At 55.7% G+C, this 18,804-nt stretch overlaps 2 protein-coding genes across 2 annotated transcripts in view; one reads left to right on the top strand and one right to left on the bottom strand.

The window, feature by feature from the left end:
• Positions 1-711: 711 nt before the first annotated feature.
• On the bottom strand, positions 712-6,545 carry VOLCADRAFT_79084 (uncharacterized protein). The gene is made up of 10 exons (XM_002946500.1): positions 6,480-6,545; positions 6,311-6,337; positions 6,055-6,198; positions 5,677-5,961; positions 4,921-5,482; positions 4,267-4,358; positions 3,464-3,970; positions 2,978-3,100; positions 2,362-2,781; positions 712-1,313 (listed from the first exon to the last, which is right to left on the bottom strand). Exons 1-10 carry the CDS (start codon positions 6,504-6,506, stop codon positions 1,002-1,004), a joined length of 2,499 nt encoding a protein of 832 aa, XP_002946546.1. The 5' UTR covers positions 6,507-6,545; the 3' UTR covers positions 712-1,001.
• A 3,601-nt stretch (positions 6,546-10,146) lies between these two features.
• The window catches only part of VOLCADRAFT_115955 (uncharacterized protein), a gene marked incomplete at both ends in the record, with an annotated part of 16,648 nt that continues 7,990 nt past the window's right edge, over positions 10,147-18,804 (top strand). The window contains 10 exons of the mRNA XM_002946338.1: positions 10,147-10,376; positions 10,636-11,977; positions 13,576-13,648; positions 13,917-14,072; positions 15,015-15,132; positions 15,671-15,905; positions 16,246-16,466; positions 16,856-17,040; positions 17,569-17,790; positions 18,718-18,767. Of these exons, the coding sequence (XP_002946384.1) occupies positions 10,147-10,376; positions 10,636-11,977; positions 13,576-13,648; positions 13,917-14,072; positions 15,015-15,132; positions 15,671-15,905; positions 16,246-16,466; positions 16,856-17,040; positions 17,569-17,790; positions 18,718-18,767 (2,832 nt within the window). The remainder of the gene's footprint in view (positions 10,377-10,635; positions 11,978-13,575; positions 13,649-13,916; positions 14,073-15,014; positions 15,133-15,670; positions 15,906-16,245; positions 16,467-16,855; positions 17,041-17,568; positions 17,791-18,717; positions 18,768-18,804) is intronic.

Here is an 18,804-nt window from a genome sequence, read left to right on the forward strand (position 1 = left end):
ACGGCAGCCACATCATGGGACTGTCCCTCTTGAAGAGCTTATCCTGGTTTGCGGCGTCATGTGGTGGAGGTGATGGTGGGGGGCTAGGCATCTCGTTATATGCTGCTATCCAGGATTAGCATTATGGTGAGATCTGACTGTGCTACGCTTGCCGTTTCGATTTTGCTGCGCGTCTGCGAATGGGAAGCCTCTTCCAGCCGTACGGTTATCACCACAATAGTGTGTGCCTTCGCAGCAAGGATAGCAGCCTTGCCGGCATTGGTTTGCCGGCATTGGGCCCAGACGAGGAGTGCAGAACCCTCCTTTCCCATCCGTATCCTGTACCCGTCGACCTTTCACCGCAGCCTGACCGCTCTGCAACCGTCCGGCATGGAATTGTACACCAACGAGGATGATGCTAGATCTTATACGTAGAGTACAACTAGGCCCCTGCTCTGGTTGGTTGGCTGTTGGCGAGGTTACTGAACGGGACAACAGGGGGAAACTCAACTTCAAGAACAGTATGGGAACAATGTAGAGAGTGGAGGGATTTGAAAGGAAACCTAACTCGCCCAACAGCTTAGCAAGCAGGGTTCGATGTAGGCCCAAAAAGCATGGGGACACCAAGAGTATTAATGTTCGGTAAACTCCACAATTTTACCAAATCGTCTTTTTATATTAAGACGACTGGGGACTGTGCAAGTGAAACACGCATTGAAGCATGCATGGAATGGCACCTCAAATTTACAGTAGATTAGGTGAATGCGCCACAACGCCGAAAGGATGAGCACGAGGACTGCTATCTCCCTAATGTTGGATACCCAGTCAAACAATTCCCAGCACACAGAACGACACAGCTGGTAATTAGCATCGGCAAGGCAATGCATTTAATTCGATGAAGGTTAGCTGCAAATAAAGAACTGCCTGATCGTCAGAGCATTGCTACCTACAGCCTCTGCCTGCTTCAGTGCACAATTACCATTACATTACCCCACAGCACACCACCACAGCCCAAATGCCGTCTAAGCATCTGACACCAACTCAGCAGCCGAGCTGTACTCTCCATTTGCGCTGAAGTAGTCTACTAGCCTCTTTAGAAATTCGTCGTGCGAAACGGTTTCAGTGTCGCACACAATTGCACAATGCCGTCGCGCCCTGGTTACTGCAACATTCATCCGGCGGCGGTCAGACAGGAACCCGACCTCCCCAGAATCATTGCTGCGAACCATCGATATGATGATGGCCTCCTTCTCGCGGCCCTGAAAGCCATCCACACTGCTAATCTCCAGGGCCGTTGCTGCCTGCTCCTGGCGCAGCTCCTTCAGGAGGGCCACCTGGATGCCGCCAAACACAACAACGATAAAGGGAGGAGTTAACAAGGTGCACATTAAACAAGAGTTTCAGAGAGAATTCCCAAGGGATCTGCTTGTGCGGTACGAGGCATCAGCTGGAAGATTGTCAACCAGTCGGCTGACGCAAATTACCCCACTGTGACAATATATCATTTGCCACGCCCACAAGGCAAGAGATCGGGTTGCCAGAAAGCGGAGTGTGAAATAGAAGGAATGAATGATGATTTGGGTAAGCAGGATCTGCTTGTGCGGTACGAGGCATCAGCTGGAAGATTGTCAACCAGTCGGCTGACGCAAATTACCCATTGTGACAATATATCATTTGCCACGCCCACAAGGCAAGAGATTGGGTTGCCAGAAAGCGGAGTGTGAAATAGAAGGAATGAATGATGATTTGGGTAAGCATGTGCCTTCCGGATCGTCCGCAGCAAGACCAAGATAGCATCAGGATTAAAAAGCTCGTTTTTTGGTTCCTCACAGAGGACCTCAGCGATGGATTTCGGTTAAATTCATCATATGCTGTCTGTGGTGCGGATCATTTCGTGATGGCATGCCTAGTATATGCGGGAGTTGTGTATGTACCCGCTGTAGCAACCGCTTGTGGCATAATCCCGGGAACGCCAGAGGACAACAATGGAGAGCATTACCAATTGCTGATGGGGGCCCTTATGCTGAGTATGACGTCAGTGGACCCTAGTTAAATATATACCGCCCAAGTCGCCGGAATGTCGCTGCCTGGCACTCCCCTGGGAGCTGATTCCTGCCCACAAGCCGTCCCCAGGTACACAACTTCCCCCCCTCCCTCAAGACTCGGGCTCTAGGGCAAACACGCCAATTTCCGTCATGGCCCAACAGTCGTCGCCCAGCGTCAATGTAGCATCAGGATTAAAAAGCTCGTTTTTTGGTTCCTCACAGAGGACCTCAGCGATGGATTTCGGTTAAATTCATCATATGCGGGACGAGGGCATCAGACTGCGACAGCTACCCAACAGTCACAAATTGAAACGCCTTGGGTTCAAGATCACCACACCTGCGCATTGTAGGGCGTGATGATGCCAATGTTGTGCGGCGAAATCCGTCGTTGAACAAGCCGCCGGACATGCGCCATCACGGCCTTCGCCTCCCCTGGATTGGCATAGCTGCTCCCTTCCGCTTCCTGCTGCTCCTCGTACCCGCAGCCCGCAGTGTCGATCAACAACAGCACAGGAAGCGGTCCAGCTTCCTCCGCGCCTACATTGCCTGCACCTGCGCCAGCGCCCCGAGGGGGTAGTGCAGCAGCAGCCTTGGCGGGCTTAATCTTACTGCTCGACCTTTTGGCGCCGCTGGAGGAGGCTGCACTACCCGCCTTGCCGCCCTTTCCTGAAGCTGCGGATTCCGAAGACGGAGCTAAAACCCCAGCAACGTCTACCAAGGTATGATCAGCGACGGTGGAATGTGCAGTCAGACGACCCTGCAGCAATCCAGATAAATTACACACGAACAAATACCGTCAGCATGTGCGCATAGAAACGTAGGCCAGTGCAGGCCGGTCATACAGAGGGCAGACTACGGCAACCGTGGTCATGCGTGTGCAATACGCGCGCCACGACTACACGCACGTGCAATATTTCTGAACCGTGCAACTGTGGCACGTGCCAGCGGCCTACCTCGTACAGCTCATCACTCGACCACTGCATGATGGCCTTGTTCATGCGGTATTGTACAGTCAACATGGCACTGGCAGCAGGCAGTAGCCGTTGCAGCCGTTCAAACAGCGTGCGAGCAAGGCCCTGCGGCAAGGGGTGTCACCAGGCAACAGCAGCAGTGGTAAGCAATAGCAACCACGAAAGGACCATTCCCAGGTTCTCCGCGACCGAAAAGTCGGTTCACTAATTACCCACTATTAATTGGCAGACTGGCGGACTGAGGCAACGCGGCTCGGGGAATTGTAGTCTATTAGGTAAAGCATCAAAGCAAAGGAGCTCAGTCCCGTTTTATCGTCATCGCCGAAAACACCGCCTCAATCCGACCAAGCCATCTCCATCCCAACATCACACCACACAAGGGCAAACCAGGGGGCATCGAGGGTACATCCAGAGATGCAACCTGCCGCCATATAAACCCTGCAATGTTCACCCGACCCTTTTACCCACCATCTTGGCCGCCTCCTCGCTCACAACCGTGGGCGGGAGCTGCAGATGGTCGCCTGCCAGCACAGCCCTCCTCGCCCGAAGCAAAGCGCTCCAGGTAGCCGCCTCCAGCGCCTGGGCCGCCTCATCAACCACCGCCACATCAAAGAGCTCCGACTCAAGCTGCCGGTGCGAGACACCCGTTAGGGTGCAGCAAACCACACGCGCTCCCTTTATTACCTCCACCACCGCCGCCTCCTGACGTAGACGTTCCTCCTTCGCCAGCCGTCGGAGGTCGGAGCGCAGCGCCCGGCGCTCTGCGCGGTCTCGAGGACCCAACTTCAGCAACCGTTGATTGATGTCCTTCATTTCAGCACGGCAGTCCCGAGCCAGTGAGCTGTTGTCTGAGCGGAGGACGTGTGCTTCGAGGCTGCTGTCGAGGACTTGGGGCAGTAGTCGGGCGGGGTGGCCCAGGCGAACTAGCTTCAGCTTGGGCTCCGCACGCACCAGGCGCTCAACCAGGTTGTCGACCTGGGATAACGGTTACATACGAAGCGGGTGCACAAACAGGTTTTTGCGAGCGGTAACATCACTAGCTGGGCTGTAAATGAGTTGCACGCTTGAATGTGACGAAAGCAAGTTTGCCAGAGCACCTGTTTGTACGAACTACTAGCTGCTGTATCACAAGGCTGTGTCGCGAACTTTTCCCCGGCGTCCCACACCATGTTGGGACACGCCTAGGACTGCACACGTCATCCGAAATATGAACGAATGCATCTCACCAGGCAGGTCTAGCATCATCATTATCATCATCATCATTCACTCACCGCGATGTTCGACGCGGCCGCCGCCAGTACACGAGATCCACGAGCGACCTCTTGGAGGATAATCTCCACGACCGCCGTTGTCTTACCAGTGCCTGTGATGGAGCAGTAGTGGGGGGTCGCCATGAATTCATGAAGAGCAAAGTGCTAAAACAACCAAGGTACTCGTGAGCTATATGTGGCTACACCACGACACATAGACGCCCCGGGATATTGGCGGCAATGTCTGGAGGGGCAGCGCAGGTAGTTAGTTTTGCGAACGATTTTAAGCAAGCACAGACCGTTCGCACGCCATGCTCACTCCATTAACGTCGCGTGAGACTGTTCATCTAGCAACTGAAGAATATGCACAGCGATGAGATGACATCTTGACCATTTGCAATCCTGACCACTTGCAATCCTGCAAATGTGCGAGCGATATCCTAACGAGCGCGGCACGGCTGAAGGGCCACGTCCGCCTCAAACGAGCACGAAGGTCTTCTCGCAGCTTTGTAGAGACCAGGCGCCATCGAGGCAAAAGGCGCAGGGTCTGCTGAAAGCTGCTGGTGCTTGATTTCTCCACCTAATCCTAAAGAGAACACTGCTGCCTACTTTGGTAGATGTTTAACTGTCAAACAGCGCACCACGAACATCCACCGAGTTCACAAGGCGGCCCACCTGGCGGCTCGTGCACCAGCGCCACATCCTGACTGGACAACGCAAGCGAAACAGCTGCGCGCTGCGATTCGTCGAGGCCACGATTAATCGCTGTCCATGCCGGCGCCGATTCCGTAAACCTCGGCTCCCGGCGACCAAACACCACATCAACCACCGCCCCACCGGGCAGGAATCGCCCGTCCGGGGTCGCCGCGGTGCCTCTCCGAACACGCAGAAGGGCGTCCAAAGTTCCCCGCATGCGTTGATAGGTAACCTCGTTTGCAAGTTTATCAAGACGCAGCTGCTGGTCCAGGCCCTCCTCGGGAGCCTCATCAACAGCCACGATGATGGCAGTTTCGCGGACGCGGTAGATGACGCCAGAGACGAGCGGGGGGGCGTCCGAGGGGCCGCGACTGGGCCTCAGGGCGACCACATCGTGGGGACCGAACTTATGCGGAGGCAGCTCCGCTGTGCCGGCACCCGCGCCGTAGCCCTTGTTTGACACCAGGGTGAGGAGCGTGCGTCCGAGGAGGCCGACCTCGACGTCATCAACTCTGAGGTTGAGCAGTGCCCGCCCACGAGCCTGTGGAGCGCAGAGGAGGGCAAAATACATAATCCTGGAAAAGCCCAAACATTGATACTGCAGACAGGAAGTAAACGTGGTGATAGAGAAACGTGTAACGGACCGGCACACGTCATTTGTGACTCAAATGGAAAGTTTACAAAAGAGGCTGACTTTAGCACGGCGGGCTTGGCTAACGTGCCAATTGGCCGCACCTGAGCAGCTTCGGGGGAACAAAGCGACGTTTCGGCATTGGCTTGCGCTATCTCAGCCTCCCGCTCCATGTCAATGAGCCGGCGGCTGAGCTCAACGAAGGTCTCCACCGTCGCGGGATCATCTTGGGCCCGTGTTTCGGACCTAACCTGGGCGCGGCCGGCCTGTCGGCCAGCGGCAGACGTGCTTGGAAGATGGTCCGTTGCGTCAATGCCCAAATGCTCTAGTAGGGCTGCACATAAGTCAGCAACGGAAAAGGCGCCCCCTGACGGCGCCGCCACATTGACCTGCGTCAACACAGGGGTAAAATTAGCAATGAAATAGACATTCGCATTAGAAAAACGAAGCAGTTCACGACCTGTACATGCATGTATGCTCACCTTGCGTGCTCCAGCCTTGCGCGAACCAACCATGATAAAACGGCCTTCGCCTGACCCATCGCTGGCGTGATGAAGTCCATTTTCCTCGGCTACTTCATGAATTAAGGCTCGCTGACGAGCACTCAATGAGGGTGGGAAGACCACCTGCAGCGCGCAATTCATCAACGTTGGTTCAGTCATGAGGAAAGTGACGTGCGCTGAACGTTTAAGGTACGCTCTCAGCCGCAGTCACCTATCCTAAGGAAAATTAACTCACCAGCACTTCATTAGTCCCCGCTGCTGGCTGAGCGGGCGAAGAGAGCGGGGCGGGCAGTGGAGGTCAGAAGGCACGTCGCTCCGCATGACAGGAACCTCTGTAACCAGGCGTCTAGAGCTCGCGGCCAAGAGCGCCTGGCGATTCGCACACATCCAAGGCGAGTGCACACCTTGCCGGCATGTCCTTTGGACGCCATTCGCACCAATGCCCACAAGGAGTACTCGGTACATCAGCTGGTGCAAAGTGAAAATACTACGGAAAGACATGACATTTTGTACTCAAGGCAGCCGTCTCAGCCTCCCAAGCTCCGAAGCTGTAACATTCGTACTGCCTACCTTAATGCCAGAAAAGTGTTTACACCGATGCACTCCTTACTCTCTAGGTATTTTAGGAATTCATGGAATACAAAGACAGGTTTGTGCTTCGGGGCTCTGTAGTACTGCACTGTACGTAAACCTCCTCCCTCGTAGCTCATATCAATGGCCAGAGAAGATTTAAGGCGAAAGGCATTTGATGGAACGTGCTCATATATTCGCAGGAACACCTAAACCCACCGCTTCATACTCCAGCAGGCTGTGTACGTGTTCAGAAGAATCGCCTCCCCTGACTCCAAAAGCCGACACCCTTCCTCACTGCCCTGGCAAACCTGGGAAGTTATATGTTCATGCACATGACCTAATCGTGTAATCGTGTTATCACACACCCCTGCTCGCAGCTGCTTGGTCACACCCAACGTGCAACAGTCCACAACTCCTCGGAGGGAAGGCATTTCGAGTGCCCCCTTGGTCGCACCATCTTTTGCGTGTTGGGCATCAAAATTGGCGTACAGCTCCACCCAGCTCCCACCTGGCCTAATCTTGCGACAAGGTCGTCTTGCGACAATTAACCCTCATACCTACCCTAACCCTACCTCCGCCTGTCGAGGGGCAGCCTCTCGCCTTCCCTTTCCTCTCTCCCACCCTGGGTGAAGCCGTTGGACACGGTCCTAATCTAAAATACAGAGTCCGTGAAGCTCAAAGTCCGCGGACGACATTTTGGCGAAGACGGTTTACCTCATGCGGGGGGAAGCACCGCAGAGAGAAAGGGCACCCGTGCGCGCAGGAAAGTGGAAACAACGCCAGCTTCCCTGGCGCTTAGTAGCGGCTTGGTATTCGGCCCTCTCACCCAACCCCATCTCCTAAGCCCATCTCCTATGCCCATCCCTAAGCCCATGCGACCATCAATGATCCTAGTACGGCGTTCCTCAAAACTGAGAATACATTCACCACTTGCACCCACCCACCACGGCAGAGTACGGATCGCAGAGCCCAGACATACAGCCCGATCATGCAATACACGAATAGAGATCACAGAGGGACGACGGGGAATTTACTGGGGAGGGGGAAGGCAGGACGGGACCGAAAAAGGGATAAGGAAAAGCGGCAAGCCGAAAACCGCCCACAAATCAGGCCGGAGCAGAAAACGAGACGGAAGATGAAGTACGGCTACGAAGCGAAGAGACGGGATCAGCTTGAGAGTCATCAGGCCATTGGGAGGGCATACGGTAATCTGGAGTTCGTGTTCCTCGAGTTCGTCGCCCATTTCTGTCGCGTCCTACTGCCACCACCACACGGTGGTGGTAGTAGCCTGCTCCTGCAGAGCGCCGTTGCAGTTAGGTATTTTGCAAGTGAGCACCAGAGCAGCTGAGGTCCAAGGTTGCCGGCGCGAGCGCAGCCCCCCGAGGACTTTAGATACGAACCGCCTGCAGCTGCCTCTTGGGCGTTGTTGTCCTGTTGCTGATGTGCGCGGTCCTGGCGAACACCGCGCTTTCCTCCTAACGATACTCATGCAAGTCAGGTCACCCAGAAGCTCTTCTCAGCGCATCGCTTGCGCACGAGGGCATTCCTTTGGGAAAAGAGGAACGGCGCTCGCCGCTACTCTGCACCTGCTAATCCACCTTGCTGCGAAGGTGTTCGACTGTTGGCGCCCCGGCCGAGCTGACATTAAGCGGGCCCAGGTTGGCCTTTTGGTTTTGCCGCCCCTTCACGTGTAGTCAAGTCTGCGAACCCTTAAGGACATACTTACTCCCAATCCTCGCGCCAAAAAGAGTGCAAACGACACACTCTCTCTCTCTCTGTGCCCCCTCTGCCCACCCTCGCGCGAGGACGCCTCACCCGCTTGCCGTAACCAAGCGTACGCGATGCCAGGCCCCTCCCCCCGCGGCAGCCGTCCCTACGACATAGTCCTGTTGGGCGCATCGGGGTCCTACGGCACCCTGGCAGCGCAGCAGCTGCTGCACTGGGCGCCCCCACGCACCCGGTGGGTCCGGACCCCGAAGCACTCTCAGTTCACCAGGGTAGGGGGGGATAGCCGGGGGGCCGCCATCATGGGACTGCCACACCCCCAGGTTGCTCCAGCGTCCGCTGCTGGGTCTCCGCTGCGGACTACTCCGCTGCGGGTGCAGCTCGCGGAACACAACATAGTGCAATTCATGCAGAGCAACCTCCGCATTCATAACCCGCAACCCGCAGAAGATTGTTCCATTTTTGACCTTATTTTGTCCGGGGGCCGGCTGAGCCGCTCTAATCCGTGTTCTCGAATCATCCCAAAAATTGCAGAATTGCCCTGGCGGGTCGAAACCCAAGGAAACTTCATGACTTTCTAGGGAGGTTAATCGCCCAGGGAGCTGCTGGCAGCGCCGGCACACGGCGTGAAAGTGCCATGAACCACGAAGAAGATGATGGTGGCGAATGCGATGAGGCCGCACGGCTCGGTCCGGAGATCACTGTGTACGAGCCGGCCGTCGACATGTACGATACCGTGGAGCTGCTCGTTATGGCAGCTTCGACAGCAGTCGTGGCGAGTGCCGTACGTGCCGATAGCGCCGCGGCCTCGGATGCGGTCATCGCTGCTTGCATTGCTGGCGGTGCCCATTACACGGACTTGCAGCCAAAGCCGGGTACGAGTGTCAGGCAGATACTTGGGACCTGTCTCGCTGCTTCAACCATGGCCGCCCCGGCTTTTACGGACACCCCTGCACTTGTGCGGAACTTGAAACTTATTACATACGACTAGTGGATACCGTATGAATTGATGATTTTATCCGTAAGGAGCTTCAACTCGATGTACGATAAATGTTACGGCGGTGGAAGGTATGCAATGCGTCCACTCATGCTATTCATGGAGGTAGCCATGCAGGACAGGGCAGTGCAGCGCACCGCGACACGCAGGCAGACAACAAACCCGTTCCGGACCATTCACACCCCGGACCGTATATATATTGTTGTTGTTGTTACATGGTCGTGGGTGCGTTCCCCGTACCTGCAAACCACCCTAGTACGAGCCGAGGGCTCAAGGGCTGCCAAATCGCCTATAAGCACCATCCTACCTCGCACTTCCAGCGAAACAAGTGATGAAGTATACTAACGACCAAAGGGAACGATAGAGTTGCGGTGAGACCATATACGTTCCAGCATCCTTGCCAGGCGTTCAGGTTCCCACTTCATAGCGTCCTTCATATGTTCGAAGCGTGGAAAGCCCATATCAGATCTGATTCCGTCGTAAACCGGGCAGTCCAGCAAAATGTGTTTCTCATCCTCGATGTGGCTACCAGTGCCGCAGCAAGGGCATACTCGCTCCTCCCTAGGTATATAACGCCGTCCCTTACGCGTTCTGTTAGCCGCCAGTGCCCAACAGCAAAGCCTAAACTGCATAAGCTTGCGATTCGCCGAACGTGGGATAAACATTGTGATGTGCGGGAGCACCTCCTTCCTGCCCGCTTGCTCGGCCGCCAGCCCCATCCAATGCTTATATATATATTCTCCTCCTGCTGCACCCACTAACTCGTTACGCCTCCCATGCGTGCGCAACCCAAAGACGCGCTGCAGCACATGCTGAATTGCTTCGATGCACCCGCCCGAGAAGCGCACGTGCTGCTGGCTCCGGGCTGCGGTTTCGACTACGCGGTTCCCGACGTCGCGGCGGCACTGGCAGAGCGGGGCGCGCGGGCAGCTCTCGGCCGGGCTCCCGTCCGGTTGCGGCAGGTGTTCGCAGTCCGCCCGGGACCGCATTCTGGTCCCGTGTTCAGGTGGGGAGGTGGGGCGGAGGGAGCCGGGGTCCGGGGGGGGGAGGTGAGGGAGTGAGGGGGTGAGAGGGGGACGAGGGTGGGAGAGGGTGGGAAGGTAGGTGAGAGGTGAGAGGGGGTGGGAGGGGGAAAATGCTGCTGAACGGATGGGTTAGGACGCCTTGGTGCCCTTCACGGCAAGGACTTGGTAGATCCTGTGCTCGCATGTACTCCGCTGCACACACACACACACACGTGACCCCTCTGTGTCCGTCTTGAACAGCGCCAAGTGGATCGATGCGTTACTCACGAAGCCAAATCAGCAGCCACAGGGGCGTCGGGCGGCTGAGACGTATTCGGCACAGCACCACTTCCTTGCCGGAGGAGGTGCTGGCAGTGGTGCCAGCGGCGAAGGCATTACCGCAGCCAGCTCTGCCGGTGCCAGGGGTGCAGCTGCAACGCTGCAAGGCGGTGGTTGTGCTGGCGGCACGGAAGCATGTGTCGTCAGCGACCCGGGCAGCGCTTCTCACTCTCGGGCTGCGAAGGATGTACTTTGGAACCCGCCACCCAGTTGGGGCCCTTGGCTGAGCTACTGCCCAGAGCTGCACGCCTGGACAATACCCTTCCCCTTAGGAGGCGCCGCCGCGCGGTTTCTGTTCGCCTGGCGACACCAGCTCGAACGCCAAGAACAACATAAGCAACAGGATCAAGAGGAACGGCAACAGCAGCAAGAGCTGGGGCGGGAGGGCGGTGCCGTAGGCCCCACGTTCTGGACTAGGAATGATTCCGCAGCCGCCGCGGGTTCCGTTTCTCGGCTGGAGCCAGAGCCGGAGCCGGAGCTCGACTCGCGCATCGTCCTGCCACTACCGGTGCTGGCGCCGCTCCCGCCGGGCCGTACTGCCCTGGCGGTGCTGGCGGCGGCGCCCCTGCTGCCCCCGCTGCTCTGCCTCTGCCTGGCGCTGTGCTGGCTAGCACTGTGGTTGGTGGTGGTGCCCAGCGTGGCATTGCTGCTGGCGGCACGGCAGTGGACGTGTGGGGTTGTGCTGTTGCGCCGCTGGCTGATAGTACTGAGCTTGGGACTCCTAACAGATGACGAGGCTCGGGCGGCCCAGGCGGTTTCAGAGCTCCGGTTTGAGATGGTGCTGACGGCGGGGGCCTTCCCGCCGGCAAACGCACCTGCCGACAGGCTGGCGGCGCCAGCTGCCGCGGCGGAGGCCGCTGCCACGGAGGCCGCGGCCCTTAGCCATGGTACCACATACCAGAGGCAGCGGCGGCGATGCCAGGTATTTCGAATGCATGTGGCGGGGCCGGCCGCGGGCAAATGGCACGACCTCACATCCGCCTGCCTGGCACGTGCGGCGCTGGAGCTGTTAGCAGCAGCAAAGGCCGAGGCGATGGCAGCGGGGTCGGTGCGGCCGGCGCCTGGCGCTGGAGAGTTGGCGGCAGGTTCAGTACTGGTTCCGGAGCCCGCTCACGCAAGCAGCCTTGGTAGGACACGGGTTGAAGGATATGCATTGAGCGCGCTGAGGCGGGGCGGCGGCCTGATTACTCCCGCACAGCTCCTGGCGGGCTCCGGGGAACAGTGTGTATTTTGGGATGCGCTGCAGCGTGACCTTGGAGTGGAGGTACGGCAGGAGGTCCTCCCAGCTGAGTACTAGGTGGGAGAGAATGATGGGCACTAGGTGGTGGACGATTCAGGTGCTGTCCGCAGCCATGCGTGCTTAGGACCTTCCCATGCTCATGTGTACGTAATGTGCGAGGGGCATCATGTACAGCAGGGAGGTAGGGCGGCAGCGGGTTCTCCACGCTGGGCCATTTGCCGTTGCGGTGGCGACGGTCGTGACAGCGATTGGATCCCGGCTGTGTTCACACAGGAGCCGAAAGGGTGGGTGTGTCGGGCGCTAGCCGCAGCCGTTTCGTTGGCCTGAGCCCGACGAGGATCGCGGTAAGGCCTGACGGGTGGCTTCTAGGGTTTGGGCCTCCGCTTGCGCACCGGTTGGCCGCGCATGCGGCCGACGATGGTACGAGGCCCTCCGACAGACCCGCCTCCCCAGTGAGGATGGGGCCCCCATCCTCCGTGACGTTTTTCTTGCAGTATAGATGCATCCTAGCATCCAAGGAACTTGGGACCCCTCCCGTTTAGTTTTCGGCGGTACTCTGGGTTTTGTTTTCTCCTCCTGAAAGGCCGAACGCTAGGGTGAAATCGATGAGGAGTGCTTAAGGACGTTCAGAGACAGGACGTGAGTACAATTTCCGGTGTCGCCCATAGCTCGGGCTAGATTGTCGTGGTAAATTTTGACAAATTCTTAAAGTCTCCTTCTGTCCCAAATGGTCAAACATACCAAAGTTGGGCCGCAGATTTCATAACCGGGCGTATCGCGATTGTAAACCCTAACAAACGTATAATCGATTTGCACAAGAAAAAATAAAGCCATGGCAGCTACAACAGGTCATGCCTTTGATATCTTTGATATCTTTCATCACGTGCAGGATCTTGTTGCCACATGACAACGGTCTATAGAGCGATGTCATCCCCAAGAACGGCAAGAGGAGTATGCGTACCCAATCTCCTGCGCGAACATAGTTGATGCCGGTGCACATGGAGTTGTGTTAATGCGGCGTTAGCTCCGGCGTTTCAGTAGGTAAGGCCCTATTCCTGAGGCAACTCAGGATACGCATACTACAGACTTCATTACATGTGTAAAAATTACATCACATCTCAAATAAATAAAACGCACGAAAAGAGGCGGCCTAGAAAGGATTTGTCATGCCGTACGCGTGCTTTCCCAACAATAAAGCTATGATCAACTGGAAATGTTTTCTGTAAAGCGTTTGTCCATCTGGTGACGTATAAAACTTTTTATCAATTTTAATGAAAGATTACTTTGCTTACTGATCTAGGGCGGCACGTGCAGCATTCGGCCTGCAAACGAGGACTAGCCACCATCTAACACGCATTTGTGTGAGTTACGTGGATGATCATCAAATGACAATGCGGGATGGTATCATCACTTCTGCTTCCGTTGGGCAGGGAACGCCGAACAATGGTTGGCACAAATATGTTCGAGAGCGTCAGAGGCCGCTCCGCAAAAGAACTGTTTGTTGGCACATATGATTTAAAATATCTCTGCATGGTAAGGTAAAGATCAGGCTGTACTATGTGGATTTTCTACGGCTCCCGCGAAGTTCTGACCTTTAATGACATTGCTGGCTCTCCATGCAGCCTGTTTTTCCTTACCGCCGTAACGGTAAGGGAGTGCCGCCTCCACGGTTCTTCGGAGTCCATGAATTCCTTGGTAAGTTTTTGCGCATGTTGTACTTGGGCCTTTGGCTTCACGTGCGTTGGATAGTTGCAGCAGGAATAAAAAGTGTTCTAGTTGGGATCAGCTGCGAAGCGCATTTCTCTGGCGACAGCACAGAGGATAATGGTGTAACTTCTGCAAGCCCTAGAGGTCGTCTGGAGTTACCTGCTAGCAATGTCCCTTAAATTAAAATAAACACTTTGCAATTACACGTATGTATTATATGCATATTATGAGCCGTTTGTACCGATCTGTCTTTCAGGTATCTTCGTCGCACTCGTGATGGGTCTTCAGCATGCGCTCGCGATGGTGGGCGGCCTGATTACACCACCGTTGCTTATATCTAACCTGGCTTTTGGGCGTCGTCCGATCACAAATATACCTTACGCGTCGGGAAATCCTTCCGAAATTCAACGCTGTAAGTGCGTTCTGTGCGTCCTATCCTATTGCGTGCCAATTGGAGGGTGCGAGCCATGTTAATGAATCTTGCCTTTTTCCAAAGGTAGGGATTTATTTATTATGGTTGAATTTGTACGGCATGGACGTACAGAAACCCACCACACTGTCCTTCCCTATCGACGGCGCTGTCAAAGCGGTTCATGAGCCTCCGGGTTCGTTTGGGCCGTACGAGCTCGCTGAAGCTTGTAACATCCATCCATGTCCTTCCATATTTGCTTGTACTCTGTTAAGCGAATCCTAAGGCCTCATACGCCGTGCACACAAGTCCTAGCTCCACTAGCTCCGAAATTATGACATGGCCACGCACGTGCTCCGGAAGCTCGTTAACTAACTACACAACATTACAGTTTCCTTGATAGGTGCCTTGCTAGGTGTTGGGGGCCGTACGTCTCCAATTTCGTTCACAGAAAGCTTGGATGTTTCCTGTACGAGTTGCCGTATGTTACAGGGTTAAACCTTGACGAGGGTTACCCACGTGCATATCCGTACATGCGGGGATCAGCCAGGGGCCTCCTCCCTGCTCAGTCGAAATAGCTTGAGTCCCGTGGCCCCCTTGGTTGCCTAAAAAGGCGCTACGCCGGCTTGTGCTCTGGGTCGTCTGGCAGCCCCATGATGTGATGTGTGTGTGTATTCCTCCGGACGAAGGAAGCACGAAGGAAGCACAGCCCGTTTCGTTAGGAAGCCGTATCTCATCATACAGTTTGATGATTGCATGAGCACATCGCACGACATCCGGAGCAAGTAGCATGTCTTCGCCATTCCCAACACATGCAACTGTTTGTTTCTGTCCCGCCCGCCGCTCGTCGCAATAATAATCCTGTTTTCCTCGCGCCGCTTTTTCTCCCGCCAATTTACCTCGTTGGCCCGTTTCCCCGTATTCCAAATTCAAATGTTATCGCAGATCTGGTGCAGGCTTCGCTCATCGTGTGCGGCATCATGACCTTTGTCCAGGTGGCTGGGTTCCGCATCTTCAGGTCTCCCTTCCAGCTGGGCGCCGGTGTACTCAGCTGCATGGGCGTGTAAGTCCGTTGTTGCTTTCGTTGGTCGTTGTTGTCGTTGGTTGTTGTTGTTGGTTGTTGTTGTTGTTGGTTGTTGTTGCTTTCGTTGGTTGTTGTTGTTGTTGGTTGTTGTTGTTAGTTGTTGGTTGTTGTTGTTAGTTGTTGTTGCTTTCGTTGGTCGTTGTTGTCGTTGGTTGTTGTTGTTGGTTGTTGTTGCTTTCGTTGGTCGTTGTTGTCGTTGGTTGTTGCAGACATAGTGGTGTTATAAAGGGGATGGTGTTGAAGAGGGTCAGGTGTGATGAGGTGGACGTATCATCTTCTGCCACACGCCTGCTACTGGAGGCGGAACACTTTCGTCACTGCACCTTTAGGGCCCCTCGCGGGGGCCCCCCCAGCACCCCTTGACGCAAGGCACCGTGCGGCGGTCTGGCGGGGTCGGCACAGCTCAGCTATCACAGGCCAGAAAAAATCGTTCTGCTATGAATAGACTGCTATCCCCTCTCTACCCTGGTTCCCTCGCGCCTTCACACCTCCACCACCACCATTTCCACTGGCGCAGGTCCTTTACGACGGTCCCGATCGCCACCTCAGTCATAAACGTGCTCATGAAGGAGCAGGGCTTCACGTTTGAGGAGGCGTACGGCAAGCTGCTGGGCACTTTGATGCTGTGCTCCATCATCCCCACCATTCTGTCGTTCTTTCCAATCAGGATCATCAAAAAGATCTTCCCGCCCATTGTGTGCGGTGTGGTGATCATGCTGATCGGCGTACACCTCATTGCTGCCGGGTTCAAGGTACGTACGACTGCTGCCCCTGGGCCCCGGGGGGAGGGGTGGAGGTCCTAGATGGGTGGATGTCGATGTTGGGGGGGGGGGCTTCTCGCAGGGGTTGCACGCCGTGACGTGGCAGTGACGAGCATGCAAAGCTGGCGCCAGAGCTGCCGTACGGCGCATGCAACGACGGGGTGTAAACGGCAGGATTGTATTATATATTAGGATACTAGGAAACCGCTCTACCCTGTCCTACCCTACCCCTTCCAAAGCCACACAGCCGCACACAATACCCTACTATCAATAGTAGCTAATCCTCCTGCTTTGCTGCCTTGCTGCTGCTTTGCTGCTGCTGCTGATACAGAACTGGGGGGGCGGCGCCTTCTGCGCGGACAACTACCTGCACGGACCCACCCCGACGACCTTTTTAAATGTGCCCAGCAAACTCGCCAACGGCACCACCATCTACAAGAACGTCACCGCATACGTGGCTCCCGGTGTCAAGTGCGGGGACCTGACCAAGACGGAGGTGCAACTGCCATTCGGGTCGCAGCAGTACATTGGACTGGGCTTTATCGTATTCTTGTGAGTTCATCGCAGTGTACGACATATGTACGAGCATAGGAACATGCTGATCATGTGTGGGGCGACCGAATACAGCTTCTGGCCGCAGTGGCAGTGGTTGCGACCCCCTCCGCCCCCCAGGGTGCTTAGAGGAGAGGAGAGGAGAGGAGGAGCAGTCTCCAGTGCGGGTTTTGCTGCCTGGCTGCGTCCGTGGGTTCCCCCCGGCCCCCGTGTCGGGTGCTGTGACGGGCTTCGTACAGGAGAGAGCAACGACGAGTGCTCAAACGCCGCTCTTGCTGAAAGGATGGACACATGCATGCTTGCCATGCCCTGTATGACTAGTATGTATGTATTTACGTATTATGTATGTATGTATGTATGTATGCATCCTTCCTCCCTTCCCCCGCCAGCTCCATCATCTTTTTGGAGATCTTCGGCTCCCCCTTCATGCGCAATGCCTCCGTCATCCTGGCGCTGCTGTTTGGCTATCTGATTGCCGCGTGCATCAAGTTCGAGGGCAAGAAGTACGTGGTCACCACCAAGATTGACCAGGCCCCGGGAATTACCTTTTTGTGGACGCGGACCTTCCCCATAGGTACGGGGGTATCCGGTGTTGTATGTATCGGTTGTTTGGTCGTGAGGGCATGTGGGTGGGTGTGTGAGTGACGTAACAGACACAGCTTATGCGAGTACTTACATAACAGCGTATGTAAGCGGGACAACGGGACACGTTGTGCTTGTTGACAGGGGTTGACGGTGTTGTTGATTATCACACCACAGGAGGGTGGGGGTAAGTGCCGCCAGGCGGGGCGGCGCATTGCTATCTAAGAATACGTTAATGCTGCTACTGCTGCTACTGCTACTGCTACTGCTACTGCTACTGCTACTGCTACTGCTACTGCTACTGCTACTGCTACTGCTGCTGCTGCTGCTACCTCCGGAAGTCCGTAGGGAAGGCGCACCGAAGGTCATCCGAAGGCCGACAGGGTGGATCTTGTTCCCACGTGCCGTACCTCGGTGGGGTCCTCTGCAGCTTGCTGCGGACTCTCCACATAATCCTACCTTGCCTCCATGCCCCGACTGCCGCCCCCCACCCGGCTCCCGCGCAATGACTCCCTGTCAGGGTTTTACGCTCCCGCTATAGTGCCGCTCTGCATCGTGTTCATCATCACCTCCATCGAGACGGTGGGCGACACCGCGGCCACCCTGGAGGCCTCCCGCATGGCGGTGGACGGTCCGGATGCCACCCGCCGCATCAAGGGCGCCCTCCTCAATGACGGCGTCAGCGGCTTGTTCTCGGCACTCGCCACGTCACTGCCCCTCACCACCTTCGCACAGAACAACGGTGTGTGTGGCTCTCCCCAAGCCCCTCCAGGGATGGTGGGGATGAGGGGAGGCGGGAAAGGGTTGAGGCTCCGATGGCGGTGGTGGTTGGAGGGTTGGATAGCAACGGGTGTTCTGGCTCGGTGTGGCCTTGTGTATGTGTGTATGTGTGTATGTGTGTATGTGTGTATGTGTGTATGTGTGTATGTGTGTATGTGTGTATGTGTGTATGTGTGTATGTGTGTATGTGTGTATGTGTGCATGTGTGCATGTGTGCATGTGTGTATGTGTGTATGTGTGTATGTGTGTATGTGTGCATGTGTGCATGTGTGTATGTGTGCATGTGTGCATGTGTGTATGTGTGTATGTGTGTATGTGTGTATGTGTGTATGTGTGTATGTGTGTATGTGTGTATGTGTGTATGTGTGTATGTGTGTATGTGTGTATGTGTGTATGTGTGTATGTGTGTATGTGTGTATGTGTGTATGTGTGCATGTGTGTATGTGTGCATGTGTGTATGTGTGTATGTGTGCATGTGTGCATGTGTGCATGTGTGCATGTGTGCATGTGTGCATGTGTGTATGTGTGTATGTGTGTATGTGTGTATGTGTGTATGTGTGCATGTGTGTATGTGTGTATGTGTGTATGTGTGTATGTGTGTATGTGTGTATGTGTGTATGTGTGTATGTGCCCCTCTGGGGCCCCCCTTAGGTAGGTAGTTCGTTGGGGGCACTATGCATGTGTCGTATGTCGCTACGTGTTATTGGTCGTTTGTTAATATTCTCCCCCCTAGGCCTTCCGTTGCAGCCCCCAAGCCTCAAGATTATGGGGCACCGAGCGCTGTGCATATATGTCTTCCTATCCTATATGTTGCATGCTGATGTGAAGTCCTCGTTCCCCCCCCCTCCCCACCCCCTCCTCCCCACCAACCGGGTGTGCCGCCCCTCAGGTGTCATCTCACTCACCAATGTGGCGAGTCGGCAAGCGGGTTTCGCGGCGGTGAGTGAGCGGCGGCGGCCCCCCTCCCCCGGGGTGC

This window comes from Volvox carteri, assembly GCF_000143455.1.
Source record: "Volvox carteri f. nagariensis unplaced genomic scaffold VOLCAscaffold_3, whole genome shotgun sequence".
Classification (NCBI taxonomy): domain Eukaryota; kingdom Viridiplantae; phylum Chlorophyta; class Chlorophyceae; order Chlamydomonadales; family Volvocaceae; genus Volvox; species Volvox carteri.

Coding starts and splice junctions, on each gene's coding strand:
- VOLCADRAFT_79084 (XM_002946500.1), bottom strand. CDS start 6,506: ATGGCGTCCAAAGGACATGCCGGCAAG. Junction 6,199..6,310: donor CGGGGACTAATGAAGTGCTG/GTGAGTTAATTT, acceptor TGCGCGCTGCAG/GTGGTCTTCCCACCCTCATT. Junction 3,971..4,266: donor CGGCCGCGTCGAACATCGCG/GTGAGTGAATGA, acceptor CCGTTATCCCAG/GTCGACAACCTGGTTGAGCG.